Source organism: Mya arenaria, chromosome 5, assembly GCF_026914265.1.
Source record: "Mya arenaria isolate MELC-2E11 chromosome 5, ASM2691426v1".
NCBI lineage: Eukaryota > Metazoa > Mollusca > Bivalvia > Myida > Myidae > Mya > Mya arenaria.
The window spans coordinates 47,765,172-47,787,544 of NC_069126.1; the positions used below are offsets into that span (position 1 = coordinate 47,765,172).

The 22,373-nt window shown below is 36.8% G+C and overlaps 1 protein-coding gene across 2 annotated transcripts in view; it reads left to right on the forward strand.

Moving 5' to 3' along the window:
- The window catches only part of LOC128234313 (fibrocystin-L-like), a 107,253-nt gene that overhangs the window by 21,971 nt on the left and 62,909 nt on the right, over nucleotides 1-22,373 (forward strand). For both annotated transcript variants that reach the window (XM_052948482.1, XM_052948483.1), the window contains exons 8-27: nucleotides 92-202; nucleotides 869-939; nucleotides 1,087-1,212; nucleotides 1,816-1,905; nucleotides 2,232-2,467; nucleotides 2,797-2,864; nucleotides 5,290-5,452; nucleotides 7,301-7,406; nucleotides 7,614-7,742; nucleotides 8,054-8,208; nucleotides 9,163-9,369; nucleotides 11,113-11,216; nucleotides 11,983-12,194; nucleotides 13,566-13,735; nucleotides 16,482-16,578; nucleotides 16,908-17,062; nucleotides 18,294-18,416; nucleotides 19,640-19,751; nucleotides 20,248-20,511; nucleotides 21,099-21,235. In XM_052948482.1, coding sequence (XP_052804442.1) covers nucleotides 92-202; nucleotides 869-939; nucleotides 1,087-1,212; nucleotides 1,816-1,905; nucleotides 2,232-2,467; nucleotides 2,797-2,864; nucleotides 5,290-5,452; nucleotides 7,301-7,406; nucleotides 7,614-7,742; nucleotides 8,054-8,208; nucleotides 9,163-9,369; nucleotides 11,113-11,216; nucleotides 11,983-12,194; nucleotides 13,566-13,735; nucleotides 16,482-16,578; nucleotides 16,908-17,062; nucleotides 18,294-18,416; nucleotides 19,640-19,751; nucleotides 20,248-20,511; nucleotides 21,099-21,235 — 2,836 coding nt within the window. The remainder of the gene's footprint in view (nucleotides 1-91; nucleotides 203-868; nucleotides 940-1,086; nucleotides 1,213-1,815; nucleotides 1,906-2,231; nucleotides 2,468-2,796; nucleotides 2,865-5,289; nucleotides 5,453-7,300; nucleotides 7,407-7,613; nucleotides 7,743-8,053; nucleotides 8,209-9,162; nucleotides 9,370-11,112; nucleotides 11,217-11,982; nucleotides 12,195-13,565; nucleotides 13,736-16,481; nucleotides 16,579-16,907; nucleotides 17,063-18,293; nucleotides 18,417-19,639; nucleotides 19,752-20,247; nucleotides 20,512-21,098; nucleotides 21,236-22,373) is intronic.

Here is a 22,373-nt window from a genome sequence, read left to right on the forward strand (position 1 = left end):
GGAGTCAATTTGCATCGCACGTATAGCGCATGTTTGTGCAGTTAGTTATAACTACTGCAACCAAACACCATATGAAATGCTTGTTTTCCAGTTATGGTCTGAAGATTGATAACGACCGTAAAGGTTACCTTGTGTGTAAACCAACGGGGACGTTCGTCGGCAACAGCAACTTCACATTCCTCGTTGAATCTCCCGCCGGAATGTAAGTCATACATATTTAAGCTCACAATTTTACTCATATATTCATAATAAAATGAATTTACGTGTGTACACATTTCCGCGGAAAATCGTCTTTATTTCATTTGCATCATGATGCCGAATATTTTATCGGAATGGAGTTCCGTGTTGTATTAAGATTTATTGCGCGTTTTAAAGCTGCACTCTCACAGATACACCATTTTACATTTTTTTTTAAAAATTTTGTCTTGCGTAAATATCTGCAAACAAACAATATAAGATTGCTGACAAAAAATCAGATCGTAGATTTTCATATTTCCGTTCGAAAATTAATGGCTTAAACCGTTACTAACGGCTTAAGAAAAATGCATACAACACCATTTTTTTAACTTAAATATAACAATCTGTGATCCATTTTTTGTCAGCTTTAACATTAATGTTTTTATTGCTGCAGTTTAATCCGTTGTTCGAAGCGGAGCAGCTACTTTTTGCAAAATTCCCCATTCGCTTGATATACAGTACAGTGTTCCTTGGTATGGTACGGAAAGATACGGAAAATAGTGGTTTTATGGTAGCCGAGCTGAAGTCGAGTTACTTCCCTTTTAATAAAAAGTACCCCTGATTACTATCGAACCTTAAACAATACATGAACTTTGACAAGTTTTATTAACGGTGATAATTTGAATTATAGGAGTGTCAATGAGTGGAACGTTACAAGAGTGGCTTCCGATGGTTCGATCTACACCGTACAGTTCTTCACAGGTTAGTCCAGTCTATAAAACTAAAATTTAAAGTCTCATTTATTATTATTATTATTATTATTATAAATTATATTTAATATAGATGAATATGGACTTGAAAATCATTGACTATTGACCTTTATTAAGATGAGTATACATTTTTGAACAGATATTGATAGTATCAGTCAGACTGATGGCAGTGTGGAGGGTGGAACACTTGTCCAACTTGACATTGACTATATTGAGGATGCTGGGGCTCAGTCAACCTACACACCCCTTAGGATTTATGTTGGAGGTACATATGAAGGCACTTTGTTTCTAGTTTTTTTGATTGTGTGTTTTTGAATAAAATGCATGTCTGCATTGAATACAATTAATTTCAACTACAAAGATACTATTGTAGTTGTGTAGCAATGTTTATTATTTTTTCTGTTTGTTTGAAGGGATTTACAAATTACTGTTGAATGATGAATGATTGAGTTTTAAATCTGCTTTAATATGTCCATTTCACATTTTATAATCATGAGTCCTGTGGGAGTCCCAGGTAAAGATTATTGCAGACATTACTAGATAATGCACCTTGCTGATGCATTTGCATATTAAAGGAATAATTGGTCTGCAGGAAAAGTGATGCATATAGGTACATGTATGAAGAGATGAATAAGAACTAATCACTGAATGAAAGTAAATGGCATTATACATATATATACACATATTTTTATATCTATCATTTTAAAGTTTTTAGTGGTTTTATTGATCTTGTTAAATACATAACAGCGCTCCATATGTAATGTTATAAACAGATGAATATTTTAAATTGAACTTGCTAAATACTCTTCACAATTTTGTTTTATTCAACAAGAAACCTTCAGATCTGTATTATCTCTTTATTGTACAGGAGAGAAAGCTGAGGTTGTATCGGTGGTCAAGAACCAGCATGTCGTTATTAGGACACCGGCTCAAAGTTCTTCTAAATCATTCTACTCGGGTATAATATTTATTATTCCACTTTCACTTGTACAAAATAGCTGTTGATATAAAAGGCTGTTTGATTATTATGAGTCAGGTATTTCAAAATAATCAGATTGACTTTCTTTTTTTGGCCAGAAAATGTTGTTATAAATTTGGATACCTACCCTAACTCTAGTCCAGAAACCCACTCCAACATTTATTATTTGACTAAAATGGGGCTAAAAAGTGTTTATATTAAAGAAGTTTGACAATGTTTTTCTGATATATATAATATGCCAATCTGGATGAGACTCATACTTATCCTTTAGGTCTTGGATGATTATTGTTGTTTTGGCTTTACAGGAAATCGAGGATTGAACCTGGAGTACTGGGATACACAGACGTTCGCCAATAACGAAGAGGCCATCACCACCACTGTGGCCTCAGATGGCTCCATACACCTGGATGAAACCCAGCTGAAAGGAAATGAGCAAAACACCAAATGGACCAGGATGAAGTTTGTTTTCAAGGCAGTGTGGGACGGAAGACATCAGTTCTCAATGATGGCCACTGGCGGCGGGGCCCTGAAGGCTGAGGGGGTATGAACCAATCTCAGTAACATAAGATTGCATTGTTAACAGCATAACATTGTGAAGGGAGTGGTTTAAAGAAAATAAACAAAATTATTTCTTGTTTTGATAAATTGTTTAAAAGAATGCATGGAAGCATTTAGCACAGTTTTCCAAGTGATGCTAGTCTTGTACCAGGAAATATTTATTGATGATTCTAGTTTGATGACATTGGGATTGTATGTGACTGAGATTTTGGAAGACAGCATTCCATAATAATTGAAATGTTCCTTTTTACAGTTTGAATTTCAAGTCGGTATCCATAGATGACAATTTGCTATGTGGTTTTTATCTTACAGTACAACATGGTTGAAAGCAGTGGCAACTGGGCCTATGGACAAATAATGGACCTCACTAAGGGAGATGAGTATGTAGGATTTATAATTATACCCCCACAAATGAAGTTTGAGGGGGTATATAGGAGTGAGCTTGTCGGTCGGTCGGCCGGTCTGTCGGTTTTCATGGTTTCCGGACGATAACTCATGAAAGGCGAGACAGATTTGAACAATTTTTGGTACACAGGTGTAACATCAGAAGATACAGGTCAAGTTCGATATTGGGGCTGGTGGGGCCAAGGTCAAGGTCATTGTTACTAAAAATAGAAAAATGGTTTCCGGACGATAACTCATGAAAGGCTTGACAGATTTGAACAGTTTTTGGTACACAGGTGTAACATCAGAAGATACAGGTCAAATTCGATATTGGGGCTGGTGGGGCCAAGGTCAAGGTCACTGTTACTAAAAAGAGAAAAACGGTTTCCGTACGATAACTCATGAAAGGCTAGACAGATTTAAACAATTTTTGGTACACAGGTGTAACATCAGAAGATACAGGTCAAGTTCGATATTGGGGCTGGTGGGGCCAAGGTCAAGGTCACTGTTACTAAAAATAGAAAAATGTTTTCCGGACGATAACTCATGAAAGGCTTGACAGATTGGAACAATTTTTGGTACACAGGTGTAACATCAGAAGATACAGGTCAAGTTCGATATTGGGGCTGGTGGGGCCAAGGTCAAGGTCATTGTTACTAAAAATAGAAAAACGGTTTCCGTACGATAACTCATGAAAGGCTTGACAGATTTGAACAATTTTTGATACACAGGTGTAACATCAGAAGATACAGGTCAAGTTCGATATTGGGGCTGGTGGGGCCAAGGTCAAGGTCACTGTTACTAAAAAAAGAAAAACGGTTTCCGGACGATAACTCATGAAAGGCTAGACAGAGTTGAACAATTTTTGGTACACAGGTGTAACATCAGAAGATACAGTTTGGTACACAGGTGTAACATCAGAAGATATAGGTCAAGTTCGATATTGGGGCTGGTGGGGCCAAGGTCAAGGTCACTGTTACTAAAAATAGAAAAACAGTTTCCAGACGATAACTCATGAATGGCTAGACAGATTTGAACAATTTTTGGTACACAGGTGTAACATCAGAAGATACAGGTCAAGTTCGATATTGGGGCTGGTGGGGGCCAAGGTCAAGGTCACTGTTACTTAAAGTAGAAAAACGGTTTCCAGATGATAACTCATAAAAGGCTAGTTTTTCTTGTCAGCAGTGTAACTTCTAAATTGCTCAACAGATTTAAATAAAACAATACATGCATGATAAAAGAAGATGCAGTGTGCAGTAACCTTGGAGTTATGGCCTCTTTTCAAAGGAATGGTTTGCCACTCCTGTGTCCAGGCGGCATTTGGGGTAGTCATCACTCCTGTGACAGCTCTAGTTGATTTAGTTGAATTAGAGGATTTGATACAGTAAAGCTCAGGTCGTTTGAACAAGCAGTCGTTTCCAGAACAGGCGGTCCTTCGAGGATGGAGCTTAATCCCGAACATTTTTCCTTCTATTTTCATATAAGATATACCTACGCTGCATCGAAACCTAAATAAGTAGAGAAGTCGAGCCCAATAGTCGGTCCCAAGTACACAAATCATGCACCTTATGGCTCCCTCGAGGTCATAATTTCACAATTTTTACTTAATGCTTGTTCCAAAATAAACAAACAATTGCTAGGTGTTAAATTTTTTGCAAGTTGTAAACATTGCAATGACAGTTAAAAGGCAATTTTATAAGGTGTGAAAAAAAATGCGCCAGTCATCTAGTATCGTTGATTTTGGGAAACTTAAATTTGACTTATGCCATAATATACTGTCATATTTGAATGTTGCTTGTAATGAACATGTGCTTTTTGTAAAAATAAACATTTCTAATTATTCATTTATTGTTATTTCTTTTACGTTTAGTAAACATTTAATATACGGCAGCATTTGAACATATGAGCGACACGTAATCGATGTCTTAGTAAACAGTTGTTTTGAAGACTTCAAACATAAAATACACTGAAAGATATTTCATAACAGACTGGAAAATTGAAACTTAGGTCGTTCGAAACATCGGTTCCCATGGTCCACAGCGTTCTCGAGTGATCGCAGTTTTACTGTATTAAAAATATAATCTGAATCAGATGTTTCACTTTGTTTAACAATATTTATGTCTCTTTTGATAATGGTCTTGCATTTAGATTGAAAATTAATGCACCTTCACATAAAAGAAATGTTGTTCAGCATTAGATCGTGTGCTTATTTGTGTGACATTTTGATATGGCCAAAGAAAGAGATGGACCCAAAACTATTATGTAATGGTGACATTACAATGGCATAATGTTGGTTTGTTTTTCAGAATGCACAGACTCATATTGTTAATTCCAAAACTTTCTGTGTCCAGGTAACAACTTTGGATTTTCTTTACTTCTGTAATAGGGCTAGTTTAAAATATGGTTGTACTAATTCAGGTTAGCTGTTATTGCTGTTGCTGCACCCAGCTCAGATGAAAATGCTGCATTTGTGGTGCGCATGGCTCACCTTGACACCAAATTTACCAACTCATGGGTTGGGATGGCATTTGATGAACAGCAGAGGGTCAATGCCGAGTCTACTGTGGTCCTTGAACAGCAGGTATTGTTGGGATGTTGTATAAGTGTGATGTCATTAGCAAAATGTGCCATGTTGAGGAGTTATTTAGAACATGACAAGTCTTATACCTTAGTTCAGATGTGATCATCCTGTAACTTAAGTATAACACAATACAAATACAAATGTAAATCGAAACCTATTACCTCGAAATAGCTTGACTTGATTTGCTTGTTAGTTCGAACTAGATGTAAAGAACTCATTTTGTTTTACTCGTTGTAAGCATTCAGGCTTGGCGCAATATTTGTGTGACTTGAACTATTTTTGCTGGTCCGTGGGATATTAAGATAACAGGTTTTGACTGTACATAAATTTTAATCCATATTATATTAACCATAACATATTGCAAAACAGGACATACAGTAAATATGTATTACAATATTGAGGCACACTCTTCTTGAAATAGACAGCTGTTACATGTTGTGTATAAAGTTGGACACCACATACATTTAATCAATGGTACTATTTAGATAAGGTTTAACTGTGTGTTTGAACAATGTCAGTGTTAAATATTTTGTAATGGGGATTGTTTCTGTTGGTCCCTCTGTATTTTTTAATGGACTGCTAAGTTCCTGTTTTAATAAATGATTCAAAACTTTGCATGGAAGCATTAAGCATAGTTATTAAATTGATACCCTTATACCTGGAAATATTTATGAAATAAAATATGAATGACCAATTTTGTCTGAATTGCATAAATCCTGTTCAAGTTAACTGCGGCATTAATATGGTCACTAAAATATTTGTCTATTGGTTTAATTAATGCAGGGTTTAAATAAAAGATTGTTATTGAATCTGCTTTGGTTATAGCAAAATATATTTACAATTTTCAACTTTTATATGTAGAAATAATATTAAGTCTTCGAAAAGTATGACTTGAAGAATAAAATTCTAAAAATCACTATCCATATAAAAAAACATATTACTGTATAGTTGTTTCATTGTGTTTCATTGTACTGTTGCGCAAGATTGTAAATTAATACTGTATATATCGTATATTGTAATGGGCCGGTGGCCTTGTAGCAAACAAACTTTGTCATTGTCAATAATCTTAGTCTTATATTGGAAATTCATGATTAAAAATATCCTTATTTTGAAGAAAATAACTTTATTTCCATCTTTTCAATGTTGCTGATGATTACTCTAAATGGTTATCAAAGGTAAAGTAACTACTTGCTATGTAATAATGGTTGTTGTTGTTGCTTAAAGGGACTGTACACCAAATTGGCACCAAAAAAAGTTTTTTTCTGTAATGAATCTCAGGACAATTATCTAATAGAATGTGTTACGCTTTGATATCATAATTGTAAAAAAAGTACCAAAATGTAAAAAAAAAATTGTGTCGGAGACTGGGTTTGAACCCGTGTTGCCAAAATTGCAGTCCAGCGTCGTATCTACTGAGCCACGACAGCTTACTCTAATTGAGTGACATAATTAAGCTATACACCCACCTCTGTAATATCACGTGATAACACCGACTAGCCAATCACGCATAAGGAATTAATTCTACCTGGTAGACATACCCAGTAATCTTTTTTAATGGAAAAATAAGAAATAACTGCTTAACTTAAATAAATTGTAAACTATGTGGTACTTCAGTTAGTAAGTTTCAGTGCATTGTACACATCGATGCCAAGTTTTTGTCAGTTTTTGACAATTTTCTTTTTTTTTCGCTATTTTATCATACGGAGTACAGCCCTTTTAATTTACTGGTTTTTGCCAATGATAGGGAAATGGTGTAATAAAACTTTTGAGCATAAACAACATAGTGTGTATAGAAAACCCCTTGCAAAATCCAACCAATCATCTGCAAATACTGCACTTGCTTTTCAGACATTTACAGTATCAGCAACCTCCGGATCCAGCACCAATGAGGTACAGAAGGTTTGCAGCGTGACTGGTGAGAAAACTCAACTGTGTCTCTATGGCGTGTGTACAGGTACGGTTCAGATGTTCTGATTTTTTTATAAACATGTTCACTATATGTAAATGATTACATAAAAAAATATTTACCATTCCCTGTAATATCAGCATAGATATTTGTTGAGTTAAGTCTCTTGACTAACGAAGAGTAGTTTCGACATAAGCTTGTGTACCCTTCTTTGAATTATTTAAGCTTAATCCTCCTTATAAATGTTTCTTTTAGCCCCTGCTGCGTTCAACGCTGTTGAGCTAGTCGCGGCATTGAATAAGCTGCCCTTTGTGGAGACCGGCGAGAGCTTTACGGCGGTGGAAGCTGATTCATGTGTCACGATCACTTTCCAGTCTCCCAGAGGTAAAAGGCCTGAGAAAAATTATTTTTTTATAGAATTTTGTTTTAACAATTATTTTTTCCTGTTTCCAGTAACAAATACTTATTACAGCATTTTTTGCTACATATTTTACAGAATTTTATGATTTTTTTTTTATCAATATATCTTACCAGATTTAATTTCCAGTATACAATTTTGTCCATTAATTGCCAAAATAGCCTATATTTACTGACATGAAATAAGAAGATAAACCTTTCTTGCAATAAGCACAAAACATTCTGACATATTCCTGCTGTGTTAATGGAATGTTATTTGTGTAAATGTTGTTTTTCAGGTAACATCCCTATGATGTCTGCTATTGGTGCAGGCATTACTATCACTGTCGAGACCCAGGGCGTGGCCAGTGGAGACAAGTTCTCCTTCATGTATGGTGGCATTCCTAGCCCTCTTATTGATGTCGAGAGTGATACAGGTGTCATGGCTGGAAAAGTATGTTGTATCATATGTAACATTATATTTAATGCTGCATTCTCATAGATTGACAGATTCGACAACTTTTTCATTCACCTTCTCAGAATCTGCTGATTTTGGCACCAATGCTTACAATTCACTGTTATAAGATAGCTCACCAAAGGACAGATCACAATTGTTTGTAAAACTGCGGAAAATTTCATTTTTCTTAAAGCTTTAGTAACGCATTTAGCCATAAATCATCGAATCTCTAGTGTAAATATTAAAACTGCGATCTGATCTTGTAGCAGTAGTCTTATATCACTGTTTTTCAGAAATTAATGCAAAAATTTGACTCATTCCAAGACGAAAAATTAAAAAGTTGTCAAAACAGTAAATCTGTGAGAGTTTTATCATCTTTGTTAACAACATTACTATTTTTTTAGTGAATATCCTTTTCATTATATGAAAAGTGAATTATGTATTTTAAAATGAATTTTTACTGAACTACTTACATAAATATTGACTTTTGCATTGACAAAGCAATTTATGTCACTGCAACTCAAACATAAGGTGAAAGAAACAATGTTTTCATTTTTAAATATAATTATCTGACTATTTAGGACACATTTGAAAATGGTAATAAATCACAAAAAATTACATTTGTCTGACATATAAGCGAAAAATATGATAAAAAATAGTTCAAATTAAAGATTTTTTATCAGTAATTATTTGAAAATATGACAGTTAAATCCTCTTTATAGCTGATAGGCATTGGTAATATTTTTGAGACATTTTTGGTTTGTAATCATAAAATTATATCCAAATAATTGTATGCCAGTTGCTGTTGGTGTTTGTTCATGAAAGTGTCTAGCAAATGTAATCATTTCAACAAAGTTTCAAAAAAATGTTGCCAATGTGAAATCCATGAATGCGGCCCTTCAACATAGATTTTCACTTATAATTGATGGTATTAACAATTGATTTATACAGATGACTGAGGCTTTGACGACAATGTTCAGTGTGCGATGTCCAAAAAGATTCCTTGAACCAGTCAATGGCTACTACCAGGGATTTGAGACTGGTTTCTCTGATGCCACTTCAGAAGTTGCGCCATTCTGTGGACGTTACAGTCTCATGAACAAGCAGGTTATCTACCCGTTTGGCAGTGAGGGAAACAGGCGTATCAGTGGAAAACATGTAAGATATGCCTTGAAACTTAGGCTCCTACCCATCAATAATAGTACCGTACGATCACCATTTCGATTGTAACAATATCTGACTAAAAAATAAAAGCTTGATTCATCAGTTCTACAACTTTGTCACTTTGTATGTGGAGAACTTATTATAAAGTCTAATTGACATTTAAAATTTTAAAACTGTTCAAACTAGTTAATACCCTTAAATCAATTGAGATGAGCAACGATACCCACCTGCAGTGCTCAAATATTTGTTACTATTGTCCTGGTTGATTAGAACTTTGTTAAAGTAAACGACATAATAAATGTGATCATATTTAGCTTTCACATCTGTACTGCTCTGAAAATTTCATTGATACACTTCTGGCCCCAATTTCTCAAAACTTCTTAAGCTTAACAGGCTTAAGTAGCTTATTTCAAAAAGCCAAAGTGCATACTTTAAGTAAATTTTGATAAGTGAAAGGTGGTTTATTGTAATTATCATAAAGATAATTCCCATCTTAAGTAATATATCTCTAAAAGAAGAAAATATTACGTAAAATATTGAGAACAAAAAAATATTGAGCTTACCTTAATCCTGTTATAAGGAACTTAAGAAGTTTCAAGAAATCGGGGCCTGATCTGCAGGATACATAACAAGATTTAAGACGACTGTTTACGCCATACTTGTATTATTTAAATGTATGAGCATATCATATAATTCCACCTTAAAAGAGTCAATAACAATACGATATCTTCCATGGCCGAGAGTGTAAGATAGGTTCATCGTCCATTGTTTGGGAGAAAAGATTGTCTTTATTTTAAGTTGGTTATAATAAACATAATAACACAAGCTTGTAGCTGTTTTTCGACATAACATGGATTAACCAGAAATAACAAATTAATAGTCTAAACTGAGAGAAAAATTAATTAATGCATGACATGTCATAAAATGGTGAAGTATCTATCATTGTTATAATATATAGATTTAAAAGGAACATAAACACAAAGGACAAAGGATACATTTAATTGGGCTGTTAACTTTAACATTGACCTGAATAATCAGATTACAGGCTGCAATAGTTTAAGCCCGGAATTATAGATATTCTGGTTTTCCCAACCTAATCCTCCGGTACAAACAAAATTAAACCGTTGAAATATACACACGTTGCTTCGGAAACAATAGAGTCATTGGACTGTTACATGGATTTCAATAGCTCGAAATTCACCTTTTTATTTGTACCGGCATGGGAAAACCCAGTTATGTTAATTGAGGAAACACATCCTGAACTCTCACAGATTGAACCTTTTGACAACTTTTTTATTTTTTGTCTTGGAATGAGCCATTTTTTTTCGAAAATCCATGGAAACAAGTTATATAAGACTGCTGACAAAAAATCAGATTGCAGATTTTTATATTTATTATTTAAGTTAAAATTTTTTGATGTTTTATGCATTTTTCTTAAACCTTTAGCAACGCTCTAAGCCATAAAACATTAAATTTCTAACGGAAACATGAAAATCTACGATCTGATTTTATGTCAGCAATCTTATATCATTGGTTTGCAGATATTTACACAAAAATTTGCTCTTTCCAAGATTTTTTTTAAAAAAAGTTGTTAAAATTGTCAATTTGTGAGAGTGCACCTTTAAAGCTTGTACATGATATAATTTTATTGCAGACTCAATGCAATTCAGATGATAAACTGAGTAATATGTTTGCAGCCATATGAAAATATATATTATTTTTTTTATTTTTTTTCAGTTCTGTTTCGCTGTGAAGGGACTTGACAACAACAACATTGAACTAAGTTTTCACTATGATGGGGTAACCAGAAGAGTAACAACAGCCTTTACAACAGCTTTGGAGTATGTTGCTTTGTCTTATAGCTTGATTATATTGGAATCCTACTCGAGACACAAAATATGTGTGTGATTCTTAGTTTTCATTAAAATTTTAATAATTGCTGCTACTTAAAGTGCAATAGTTTTACCTACCACTGCCAACATAGCCAGCTGAAACACACTGATAAGCATTCACAGACAGAAATCAGCTTTTTAATGAAATGAAATCTCCAATAAATATCAACTTCAAATTACAAGGAAAGTAACATGGTAAGTTTTGTTTAAATTTCCGATTTTACCTGAGAGAAACTAGATGTCAAATAGAAAACAGCATACATATGTAGATGGGATTCAAAGTGGGAAAACAGCATACATATGTAGATGGGATTCAAAGTGGGAAAACAGCATATTATGTAAAAAGGATCCAAATTGGGAAAACAGCATTAATATGTAGATGGGATATAAAGTGGGAAAACAGCATAAGTATATATGTAGGACTCAAAATGGGAAAATGGCAAAAAACGATGGTCATGTTTATGTTAATTTTTTAACTGAAACATGCATTTTGTCAGTTATGTGAAGTTATTTCTCTAATTACGATATCGAGGGGTTAAAAGATAACCGCAACAAGTCCTATATTAACTGAACAATTTTTGTTGATATACACAAGTTTTATCTCCAATTATAATACTGATCTGATAAATTGATAACTAATAAGTCATTTTATTTTTTTGATATAATCAAGTACAAAGCCTATCAGTTCACATCTAATTTTTTTTTATTTAAATAGGGAAAACACTTGGACTGGCGCAAAGGAAGAAGACAACACATGGAAATATACCTGTCTGAATCTCCAGACCATCTTCACTGAAAGGTGGCCCTCCCTTGACGACTATAGCATGTACGTCTTAACACAGGCTAAGCTTACGCAAAACAACCTAGAGAAAGACTTCTACGTGGATGCTGTCTTGGTTACCAGTGCTCCCGTCTACTCCACAGATGGTAAGACTTAAAATAATTTTGACTCATGATAATAAAAAAATAAAAGTATATTTTATGTTTCTCTTGTTATGGAGGATAATTGTTTGTTTCAGTGTAAGTTAGAAATATATTTTACAGAGCAAGCATCAAACGTTATATTTTGCAAGAGTCTTTGTTACATATCAAAATACTTCTGCTGTTCAAAAGGTGAAAAACATCTTACACTAAAGCAATTTCTTTTTTATGGCAATGTGTACATTGTATGTGCGTTTGTGCGTCAGTGTCTCTGTAAACAATTGCTTGTGAACATGATACAGTCTTCAGATATCAATCAGAGCTCAGTACCTTTCAAAAACCAGCCAGATCCGCCCATGCATAACCAGATGAAAGTATAAAAAATGCTATTTTTAGCCAAGTCTATGGCAAACTACTTGTTTATTGGATGTGCAAGTGGTCTTATGTCCTTCTCTCCCTTGCTCTTGTTAAAAAGAGATCACATTTACGGTTGGGATTGGTTGATTTTTAGCTCTATTGGCCAAAGACCAGAAGTGTCTGTCATTTGTGCACCCATCCGAACTGCTTACAACATTTTTAGTCCTCAGATGTTGAATGTGCAATGTTTTCAGCTAACCCAAACACAAAATGTTCCAAGTGAACTATATGCTTGTTGCCTATTACCCAAACATATATGCTCTGCATTGAAAATGACCACAAGAGCCATGCCATTAGAGAAAAGGCCCTCATGGGCCTCTTGTTTTTATTTTATGATTATAAATCATTTTAAGAGATATTTCATTGATATTTAATTTCAAAACTTAAGCTTAATATTTATGTTTCCCATAATGAAACTGGCCAAATTTCAGAAACAGTGAACGTATTTTTTGATAGCTCACTGTTTGACACAGGGAATTGTGATATTACTGCTAACCATTTTTTTCACTAAAACACAGAAAAACGTTAAATGAACAAAATTCAATCATGGTGTATGAAAATATTTGGTCTGTGCTTAATTTGAAAAAAATGAAGTTAATACACAGATGAAACACCTTGGTCAGTTCTGTTTCCCAGTAGTAAATGTTACATCATATTTAACGCCTACCAAGTCCACACTTGTATGATAATCATTTTCTCTCTGAAATATGTGTCACTAATCAATATGTATATATCACTTAAAGCTGCACTCTCACAGATTGAACGTTTTGACAGAAAATAAAAAAAAAAGTTGTCAAAATGGTAAATCTGTGAGAGTGCAGCTTTAAATGATTCATATTAGACATGTCTTGAAACAAAGGACTAGAGTAGAATATATAAACTAATATGACATAATTCATTTTTGTGATATTGTTCAATACTATATGAAAGCTAGGTTAGACTCATACGGTCTTATTTCAGATGTTTTGACTGGTCAGAGAATGGAGATTGCCCAGCCAGGGAATCGCTTCCGGCACACGATGAACGAGATTTCTGTGGTGTATGATGAGGCCAACTCTAACTATGTCCTCACTCTCACCCCACACAGCTGCGGACATGGATTTTCTTTGCTCAATGTGGATGAGGCCCAGGTAATTCTTAAGTATGAGGGCTACACAGGATATGTACTTGTTAAGTATGAGGGCTACACAGGACAGGTACTTGTTGGGTATGAGGGCTACACAGGATAGATACTTGTTGGGTATGAGGGTTACAAGGGGATAGGTACTTGTTGGGTATGAGGGCTACACAGGACAGGTACTTGTTGGGTATGAGGGCTACACAGTACAGATACTTGTTGGGTATGAGGGCTACACAGGACAGGTACTTGTTGGGTATGAGGGCTACACAGGACAGGTACTTGTTGGGTATGAGGGCTACACAGGACAGGTACTTGTTGGGTATGAGGGCTACACAGGACAGGTACTTGTTGGGTATGAGGGTTACAGGGGGACAGGTACTTGTTGGGTATGAGGGCTACACAGGATAGATTCTTGTTGGGTATGAGGGCTACACAGGACAGGTACTTGTTGGGTATGGGGGCTACAAGGGGATAGGTACTTGTTGGGTCAGAAGGCTACAAGGGGATAGGTACTTTTTGGGAATGAGGGCTACACAGGACAGGTACTTGTTGGGTATGAGGGCTACACAGGACAGGTACTTGTTGGGTATGAGGGCTACACAGGACAGGTACTTGTTGGGTATGAGGGCTACACAGGACAGGTACTTGTTGGGTATGAGGGCTACACAGGACAGGTACTTGTTGGGTATGAGGGTTACAAGGGGATAGGTACTTGTTGGGTATGAGGGTTACAAGGGGACAGGTACTTGTTGGGTATGAGGGTTACAAGGGGACAGGTACTTGTTGGGTATGAGGGCTACACAGGACAGGTACTTGTTGGGTATGAGGGTTACAAGGGGACAGGTACTTGTTGGGTATGAGGGCTACACAGGATAGATTCTTGTTGGGTATGAGGGCTACACAGGACAGGTACTTGTTGGGTATGAGGGCTACACAGGACAGGTACTTGTTGGGTGTGAGGGCTACACAGGACAGATACTTGTTGGGTATGAGGGCTACACAGGATAGATTCTTGTTGGGTATGAGGGCTACACAGGACAGGTACTTGTTGGGTATGAGGGTTACAAGGGGATAGGTACTTGTTGGGTATGAGGGCTACACAGGACAGGTACTTGTTGGGTATGAGGGCTACACAGGACAGGTACTTGTTGGGTATGAGGGTTACAAGGGGATAGGTACTTGTTGGGTTTAAGGGCTACACAGGACAGGTACTTGTTGGGTATGAGGGCTACAAGGGGATAGATACTTGTTGAGTAGGAGGGCTACACAGGACAGGTACTTTTTGGATATGAGGGCTTCAAGGGGATAGGTACTTGTTGGGTAGGAAGGCTACAAGGGGATAGGTACTTGTTGGGTATGAGGGCTACACAGGACAGGTACTTGTTGGGTATGAGGGCTACACAGGATAGATTCTTGTTGGGTATGAGGGCTACACAGGACAGATACTTGTTGGGTATGAGGGCTACACAGGACAGGTACTTGTTGGGTATGGGGGCTACAAGGGGATAGGTACTTGTTGGGTCAGAAGGCTACAAGGGGATAGGTACTTTTTGGGAATGAGGGCTACACAGGACAGGTACTTGTTGGGTATGAGGGCTACACAGGACAGGTACTTGTTGGGTATGAGGGCTACACAGGACAGGTACTTGTTGGGTATGAGGGCTACACAGGACAGGTACTTGTTGGGTATGAGGGCTACACAGGACAGGTACTTGTTGGGTATGAGGGTTACAAGGGGATAGGTACTTGTTGGGTATGAGGGTTACAAGGGGACAGGTACTTGTTGGGTATGAGGGTTACAAGGGGACAGGTACTTGTTGGGTATGAGGGCTACACAGGACAGGTACTTGTTGGGTATGAGGGTTACAAGGGGACAGGTACTTGTTGGGTATGAGGGCTACACAGGATAGATTCTTGTTGGGTATGAGGGCTACACAGGACAGGTACTTGTTGGGTATGAGGGCTACACAGGACAGGTACTTGTTGGGTGTGAGGGCTACACAGGACAGATACTTGTTGGGTATGAGGGCTACACAGGATAGATTCTTGTTGGGTATGAGGGCTACACAGGACAGGTACTTGTTGGGTATGAGGGTTACAAGGGGATAGGTACTTGTTGGGTATGAGGGCTACACAGGACAGGTACTTGTTGGGTATGAGGGCTACACAGGACAGGTACTTGTTGGGTATGAGGGTTACAAGGGGATAGGTACTTGTTGGGTTTAAGGGCTACACAGGACAGGTACTTGTTGGGTATGAGGGCTACAAGGGGATAGATACTTGTTGAGTAGGAGGGCTACACAGGACAGGTACTTTTTGGATATGAGGGCTACACAGGACAGGTACTTGTTGGGTATGAGGGCTACAAGGGGATAGATACTTGTTGAGTAGGAGGGCTACACAGGACAGGTACTTTTTGGATATGAGGGCTTCAAGGGGATAGGTACTTGTTGGGTAGGAAGGCTACAAGGGGATAGGTACTTGTTGGGTATGAGGGCTACACAGGACAGGTACTTGTTGGATATGAGGGCTACATAGGATAGGTACTTGTTCAATTTAAGTGTCAACAAGTGCTTGTTGATTATAATGAGGTATGCACAATATAACTAGGTGCTTGTTAATTGTGAGTCATGCACAAAATTACTAGGTGCTTTTTGATTGTTAGGTGTATGTGAGTTAGCTAGGAATTTGTTAATCACAAGAGTACAAGAGATAACCTGGTGAACTTATCACGATTTTACATTCTCTTCCTACAGTCCTCAGCTGTGACTATTTCATCAAGCCGGGTAACACGTGCATCGGAGCCAGTGACAGGCACCTACACCCTGTCCATGGATGGAATTTCCTCTGACTGTAAGAATGAGAATGTTTTCTTTAACAGTTATATAACGCTTGTAACCTAAGTCGTCATAGGTAAAGAGCATTTTAAGTGTTACATGTATATATTGTAATTTAAAAAATGTGTGCTAAAGATATAATTGAGATATAATTGAGTTCCATAATAAATATACAATGTTTAATAGTTAATTATTGATGTGACAGTCTAAAATAAACTGAAAACAATACTGAGCAACTAATTATTGGGGAGGTAAAATGCAGCTTGAATTCCCAAGTTAATGTCTTATGCAGAGGTAAACATACATTTTAATTACCTACACAGCACTTTATGTCACACTTTACAGCCATTCCATTTGACGCCACGGATAGTGACATTGAGGCATTGATGGCAGGAAGATTTGGTCGTGTGAAGGTGGAGAGGACGGCTTCATCCACATGTGCCAACATGTACATAGACATCAAGTTCCTCGACAAACCCGGAGATCTACCTCAAATGACTGTAAGCTTAGGAGTTTATACGACAATGAATATAACCAGACTGCCTAAAATGACTGTAAGCTTAGGTGTTTATACGATAATGAATATAACCAGATCTGCTTAAAATGACTGTTAGCTTAGGTGTTTATACGATAATGAATATAACCAGATCTGCTTAAAATGACTGTTAGCTTAGGTGTGTATACGATAATGAATATAACCAGATCTGCCTAAAATGACTGTTAGCTTAGGTGTGTATACGATAATGAATATAACCAGATCTGCCTAAAATGACTGTTAGCTTAGGAGTTTATACGATTATGAATATAACCAGATCTGCCTACAATGACTGTTAGCTTAGGAGTTTATACGATAATGAATATAACCAGATCTGCCTACAATGACTGTTAGCTTAGGAGTTTATACGATAATGAATATAACCAGATCTGCCTAAAATGACTGTTAGCTTAGGAGTTTATACGATAATGAATATAACCAGATCTGCCTACAATGACTGTAAGCTTAGGAGTTCAGTTCAAATGGGTCAACCTCAGATGAAAGTCAAATGCCAAGCTAATTGCATAGTGCTGAACTATTCTTTTAAAGCGTAACGGTAATATAGAAACAAATTGCTATTTTATTTTATTTTTTTATTTTGTCGCTATGTAACACAAATAATGAAATGGTTGAGAATAATTTTGGGACTGATTTCTTGCTTGGAAACTATGAGGTTGTAATAGTATACGAAAATAACTAACAATATTTAGAAAAAATCAACAACACTTATATCTTTTGTGGACTTGGAGCAATGAATTTAGTAAGGATTTTCTTCTTGACATGCTTAAGTACACACTCATGTACATAATCGGAAATTAACATATAATCAAAGCACTGAAAGAACTTAAAGAAGGAAAGCCTCCTTTTTTAAATTTAAAAAAAGACATCAAATGATAGGATTTATAGAATGACAGGCTAGTGTGAGCATAATCAACTTGATCTATATTCAACACTTACCTAGTGTTCTCTTTATCTTAACAAGGGCTCAAATACTACAACTAAAACAAGATGTATAAAGGTGACTTGGTTATTTACTATAGTTTTTAATAGTAGATTTTTTATTGATAAAAATGTTTCAAGTCAAACAGCCCCAAAAATGTTGGCTTTGTTTCAATAGCATTTAAAATATTAATCTAGACTGTCAATAAATACATTTTAAACCATTATGGTTATTATTGCTTTTATCGTTGCTGTAGATGGATGGCGAGCCAACTAAACCTGCAGGAGCCACTGCTAGAATTACAGATCGCTCAACAGGTCATCTCAGTCTGTGGCCAATACCTGGAGACTTTGCTTACTCTTACCACACAACACCCCAGGTATACTGACCAGATATATATAGTAACAAGTTTCATACATCTGGCTTAATTATTTCTAACTTATAAATTAAATGGCATTCAGTAATCCTGTTATGTATATAGATGGCATTCAGTATGGCTGTTATGTATATAGATGGCATTCAGTATGGCTGTTATGTATATAGATGGCATTCAGTATGGCTGTTATGTATATAGATGGCATTCAGTATGGCTGTTATGTATACAGATGGCATTCAGTATGGCTGTTATGTATATAGATGGCATTCAGTATGGCTGTTATGTATATAGATGGCATTCGGTATGGCTGTTATGTATATAGATGGCATTCGGTATGCCTGTTATGTATATAGATGTCATTCGGTATGGCTGTTATGTATATAGATGGCATTCGGTATGGCTGTTATGTATATAGATGGCATTAAGTATGGCTGTTATGTATATATATGGCATTCAGTATGGCTGTTATGTATATAGATGGCATTCAGTATGGCTGTTATGTATATAGATGGCATTCAGTATGGCTGTTATGTATATAGATGGCATTCAGTATGGCTGTTATGTATATAGATGGCATTCGGTATGGCTGTTATGTATATAGATGTCATTCGGTATGGCTGTTATGTATATAGATGGCATTCAGTATGGCTGTTATGTATATAGATGGCATTCAGTATGGCTGTTATGTATATAGATGGCATTCAGTATGGCTGTTATGTATATAGATGGCATTCAGTAAGTCTGTTATGTATAAAGATGGCACTCAGTAAGCATGTTATGTATATAGATGGCATTAAGTATTGCTGTTATGTATAAAGATGGCATTCAGTACGCCTGTTATGTATATAGATGGCATTAAGTATGGCTGTTATGTATATAGATGGCATTAAGTATGGCTGTTATGTATATAGATGGCATTCAGTATGGCTGTTATGTATATAGATGGCATTAAGTATGGCTGTTATGTATAAGCATATAAATGATATTCAGTAAGCCTGTTATGTATATAAATGGTGTTCAGTAAGGCTGTTCCATAGATACATGTAAATAGCGTTAAGTAAGAAGGCTATTATGTTTATAAATTGCATTCAGTAAGGTCTTTTTTGTATATAGATTACATTCAGTAATGTTGTTATGAATATAACTTAGATTAAGATTTTTTTTGGTGATATTTATGAAATTGATAGTTTGAGATTTGCATATTATTCCTTACTTCACATTTCCAGATAAAAGTGTTTGTGAATGATGTCCCTACCATGTGTTCTGTCTCATCTGGATGTGGGTTTGCGTACACCTCAGATAAAACTCCAACAGTCACTGCCATCACCCCTACATCTGGTTAGTGAGCAAGCTATCTTGTCTTAACATCCATGCGAAACTTCTTAATTTAACTGTAGAGAATAACTATGTAATGTCTTAGAGATATTTCAGTAAAACATATAACTAATGGGGGGAAGGCAATTATTTAAATAGTATATGGGCGGGTGTCTTTTTTCCCTAAAATGAAGCCCAAAAGGGTCAATTCACTTCTGTAGGAAGGGGGGGTATACTTTAAAAGCACCTTCCCCCTGGGGGTTATATGCTTAAATGGAATAGCCCTTAAGTAAATTGGGTAAACTGTTTTCAATGTGATATGGCAAGATCGCCTAGGTCAAGTTGTATAATTTGCCTTTTTAAAGCATCAATAACTTTTCTTGTTTTACTGTAATTTTATGTTTTTTTCCATTCACAATTTTTTAAAGCCTTTAAAATTGATTGTCATATTTTTTCTATGTTTTAGTAGTGTCTGTATTCATTATTATTAATTAGTATAATTTGATTAATTTTCCTTTAGGAAATGAGGGTGACTCGTTGACCATCACTGGGACAAAGTTCAGTACTACCAATAGTGAAAACACTGTCACAATTGGAGGTGTTGACTGCTCTGTCACAGCAGCAACCGCAACAAGCATCACATGCGACCTTGGCAACGGGCCCCTTGAAACATTCACTGTTGATGTAAACGTTGCTGGCCTAGGAAAGGCAACCAATACAGCTCCTGGTTTCCAGTACTCTGCCAGTATAGCCACTATTGATCCGACAACATCCAGCCTTGCAGGTATGATAACATGAACTGTCTAGTGGGGTTGAAGGAAGGTTTGGAGAAAAGACAGTTTTATGCGGGCGGGGTGCTAAGGAAGAAAAGAGCACATTGTATTGAGTTTTGATGGGTTTAGATGTTGCAAATTTGAAATGAAATATAAGTAATTGTCTTTAATTGAAGTGCATTTAGGTGTCATCTGCCAATATATTAAGTTAGTAGTTAGTTAGTATGTATTTATTATCACTGAAGTATCAGTTTTTACCAAAGTCGAGGACCGAATGCATTATGTATTCAAATATACCAGTATTTAATTTTCTGAAGGCAGAAGGGTGTCCATGCTAGTTTCCATGAAGGCAAAAGGGTGCTACCAAAAACGGATAGGGTGAAGCGCCCTTCCATAACTCATTATCTAATACCCTTTTTCAAGCAATTGTAAGATTCTGGCTTTTGACTTGTTTAGTCAAAACTGTTTGATTCAAAAGTAGATCAGTGATGAAAGAATGAGACTATTATTGATACACTCATTAATGCTATGCCTCAACAGGTAATGTGTTAAACAGGTTTGAAAATGAATTCTTGAAAATAATAGTATTATATTGCAGGCAATGTTCAGCTGACTGTTTCTGGGGTCGGATTCTCATCAGCATCGACAGTGACAGTGGATGGAGTAAACTGCCCTGTGACCAGTATAGATGTCCCTACCACCATCTACTGTACTGTACCGCCGAACTCAGACTTGGTGAGTAAACTGCCCTGTGACCAGTATAGATGTCCCTACCACCATCTACTGTACTGTACCGCCGAACTCAGACTTGGTGAGTAAACTGCCCTGTGACCAGTATAGATGTCCCTACCACCATCTACTGTACTGTACCGCCGAACTCAGACTTGGTGAGTAAACTGCCCTGTGACCAGTATAGATGTCCCTACCACCATCTACTGTACTGTACCGCCGAACTCAGACTTGGTGAGTAAACTGCCCTGTGACCAGTATAGATGTCCCTACCACCATCTACTGTACTGTACCGCCAAACTCAGACTTGGTGAGTAAACTGCCCTGTGACCAGTATAGATGTCCCTACCACCATCTACTGTACTGTACCGCCAAACTCAGACTTGGTGTTGGTGAGTAAACTGCCCTGTGACCAGTATAGATGTCCCTACCACCATCTACTGTACTGTACTGCCGTACTCAGACTTGGTGAGTAAACTGCCCTGTGACCAGTATAGATGTCCCTACCACCATCTACTGTACTGTACAGCCAAACTCAGACTTGGTGAGTAAACTGCCCTGTGACCAGTATAGATGTCCCTACCACCATCTACTGTACTGTACCGCCAAACTCAGACTTGGTGAGTAAACTGCCCTGTGACCAGTATAGATGTCCCTACCACCATCTACTGTACTGTACCCCTGTACTCAGACTTGGTGAGTAAACTGCCCTGTGACCAGTATAGATGTCCCTACCACCATCTACTGTACTGTACCGCCGAACTCAGACTTGGTGAGTAAACTGCCCTGTGACCAGTATAGATGTCCCTACCACCATCTACTGTACTGTACCGCCGAACTCAGACTTGGTGAGTAAACTGCCCTGTGACCAGTATAGATGTCCCTACCACCATCTACTGTACTGTACCGCCGAACTCAGACTTGGTGAGTAAACTGCCCTGTGACCAGTATAGATGTCCCTACCACCATCTACTGTACTGTACCGCCAAACTCAGACTTGGTGAGTAACCTGCCCTGTGACCAGTATAGATGTCCCTACCACCATCTACTGTACTGTACCGCCAAACTCAGACTTGGTGAGTAAACTGCCCTGTGACCAGTATAGATGTCCCTACCACCATCTACTGTACTGTACTGCCGTACT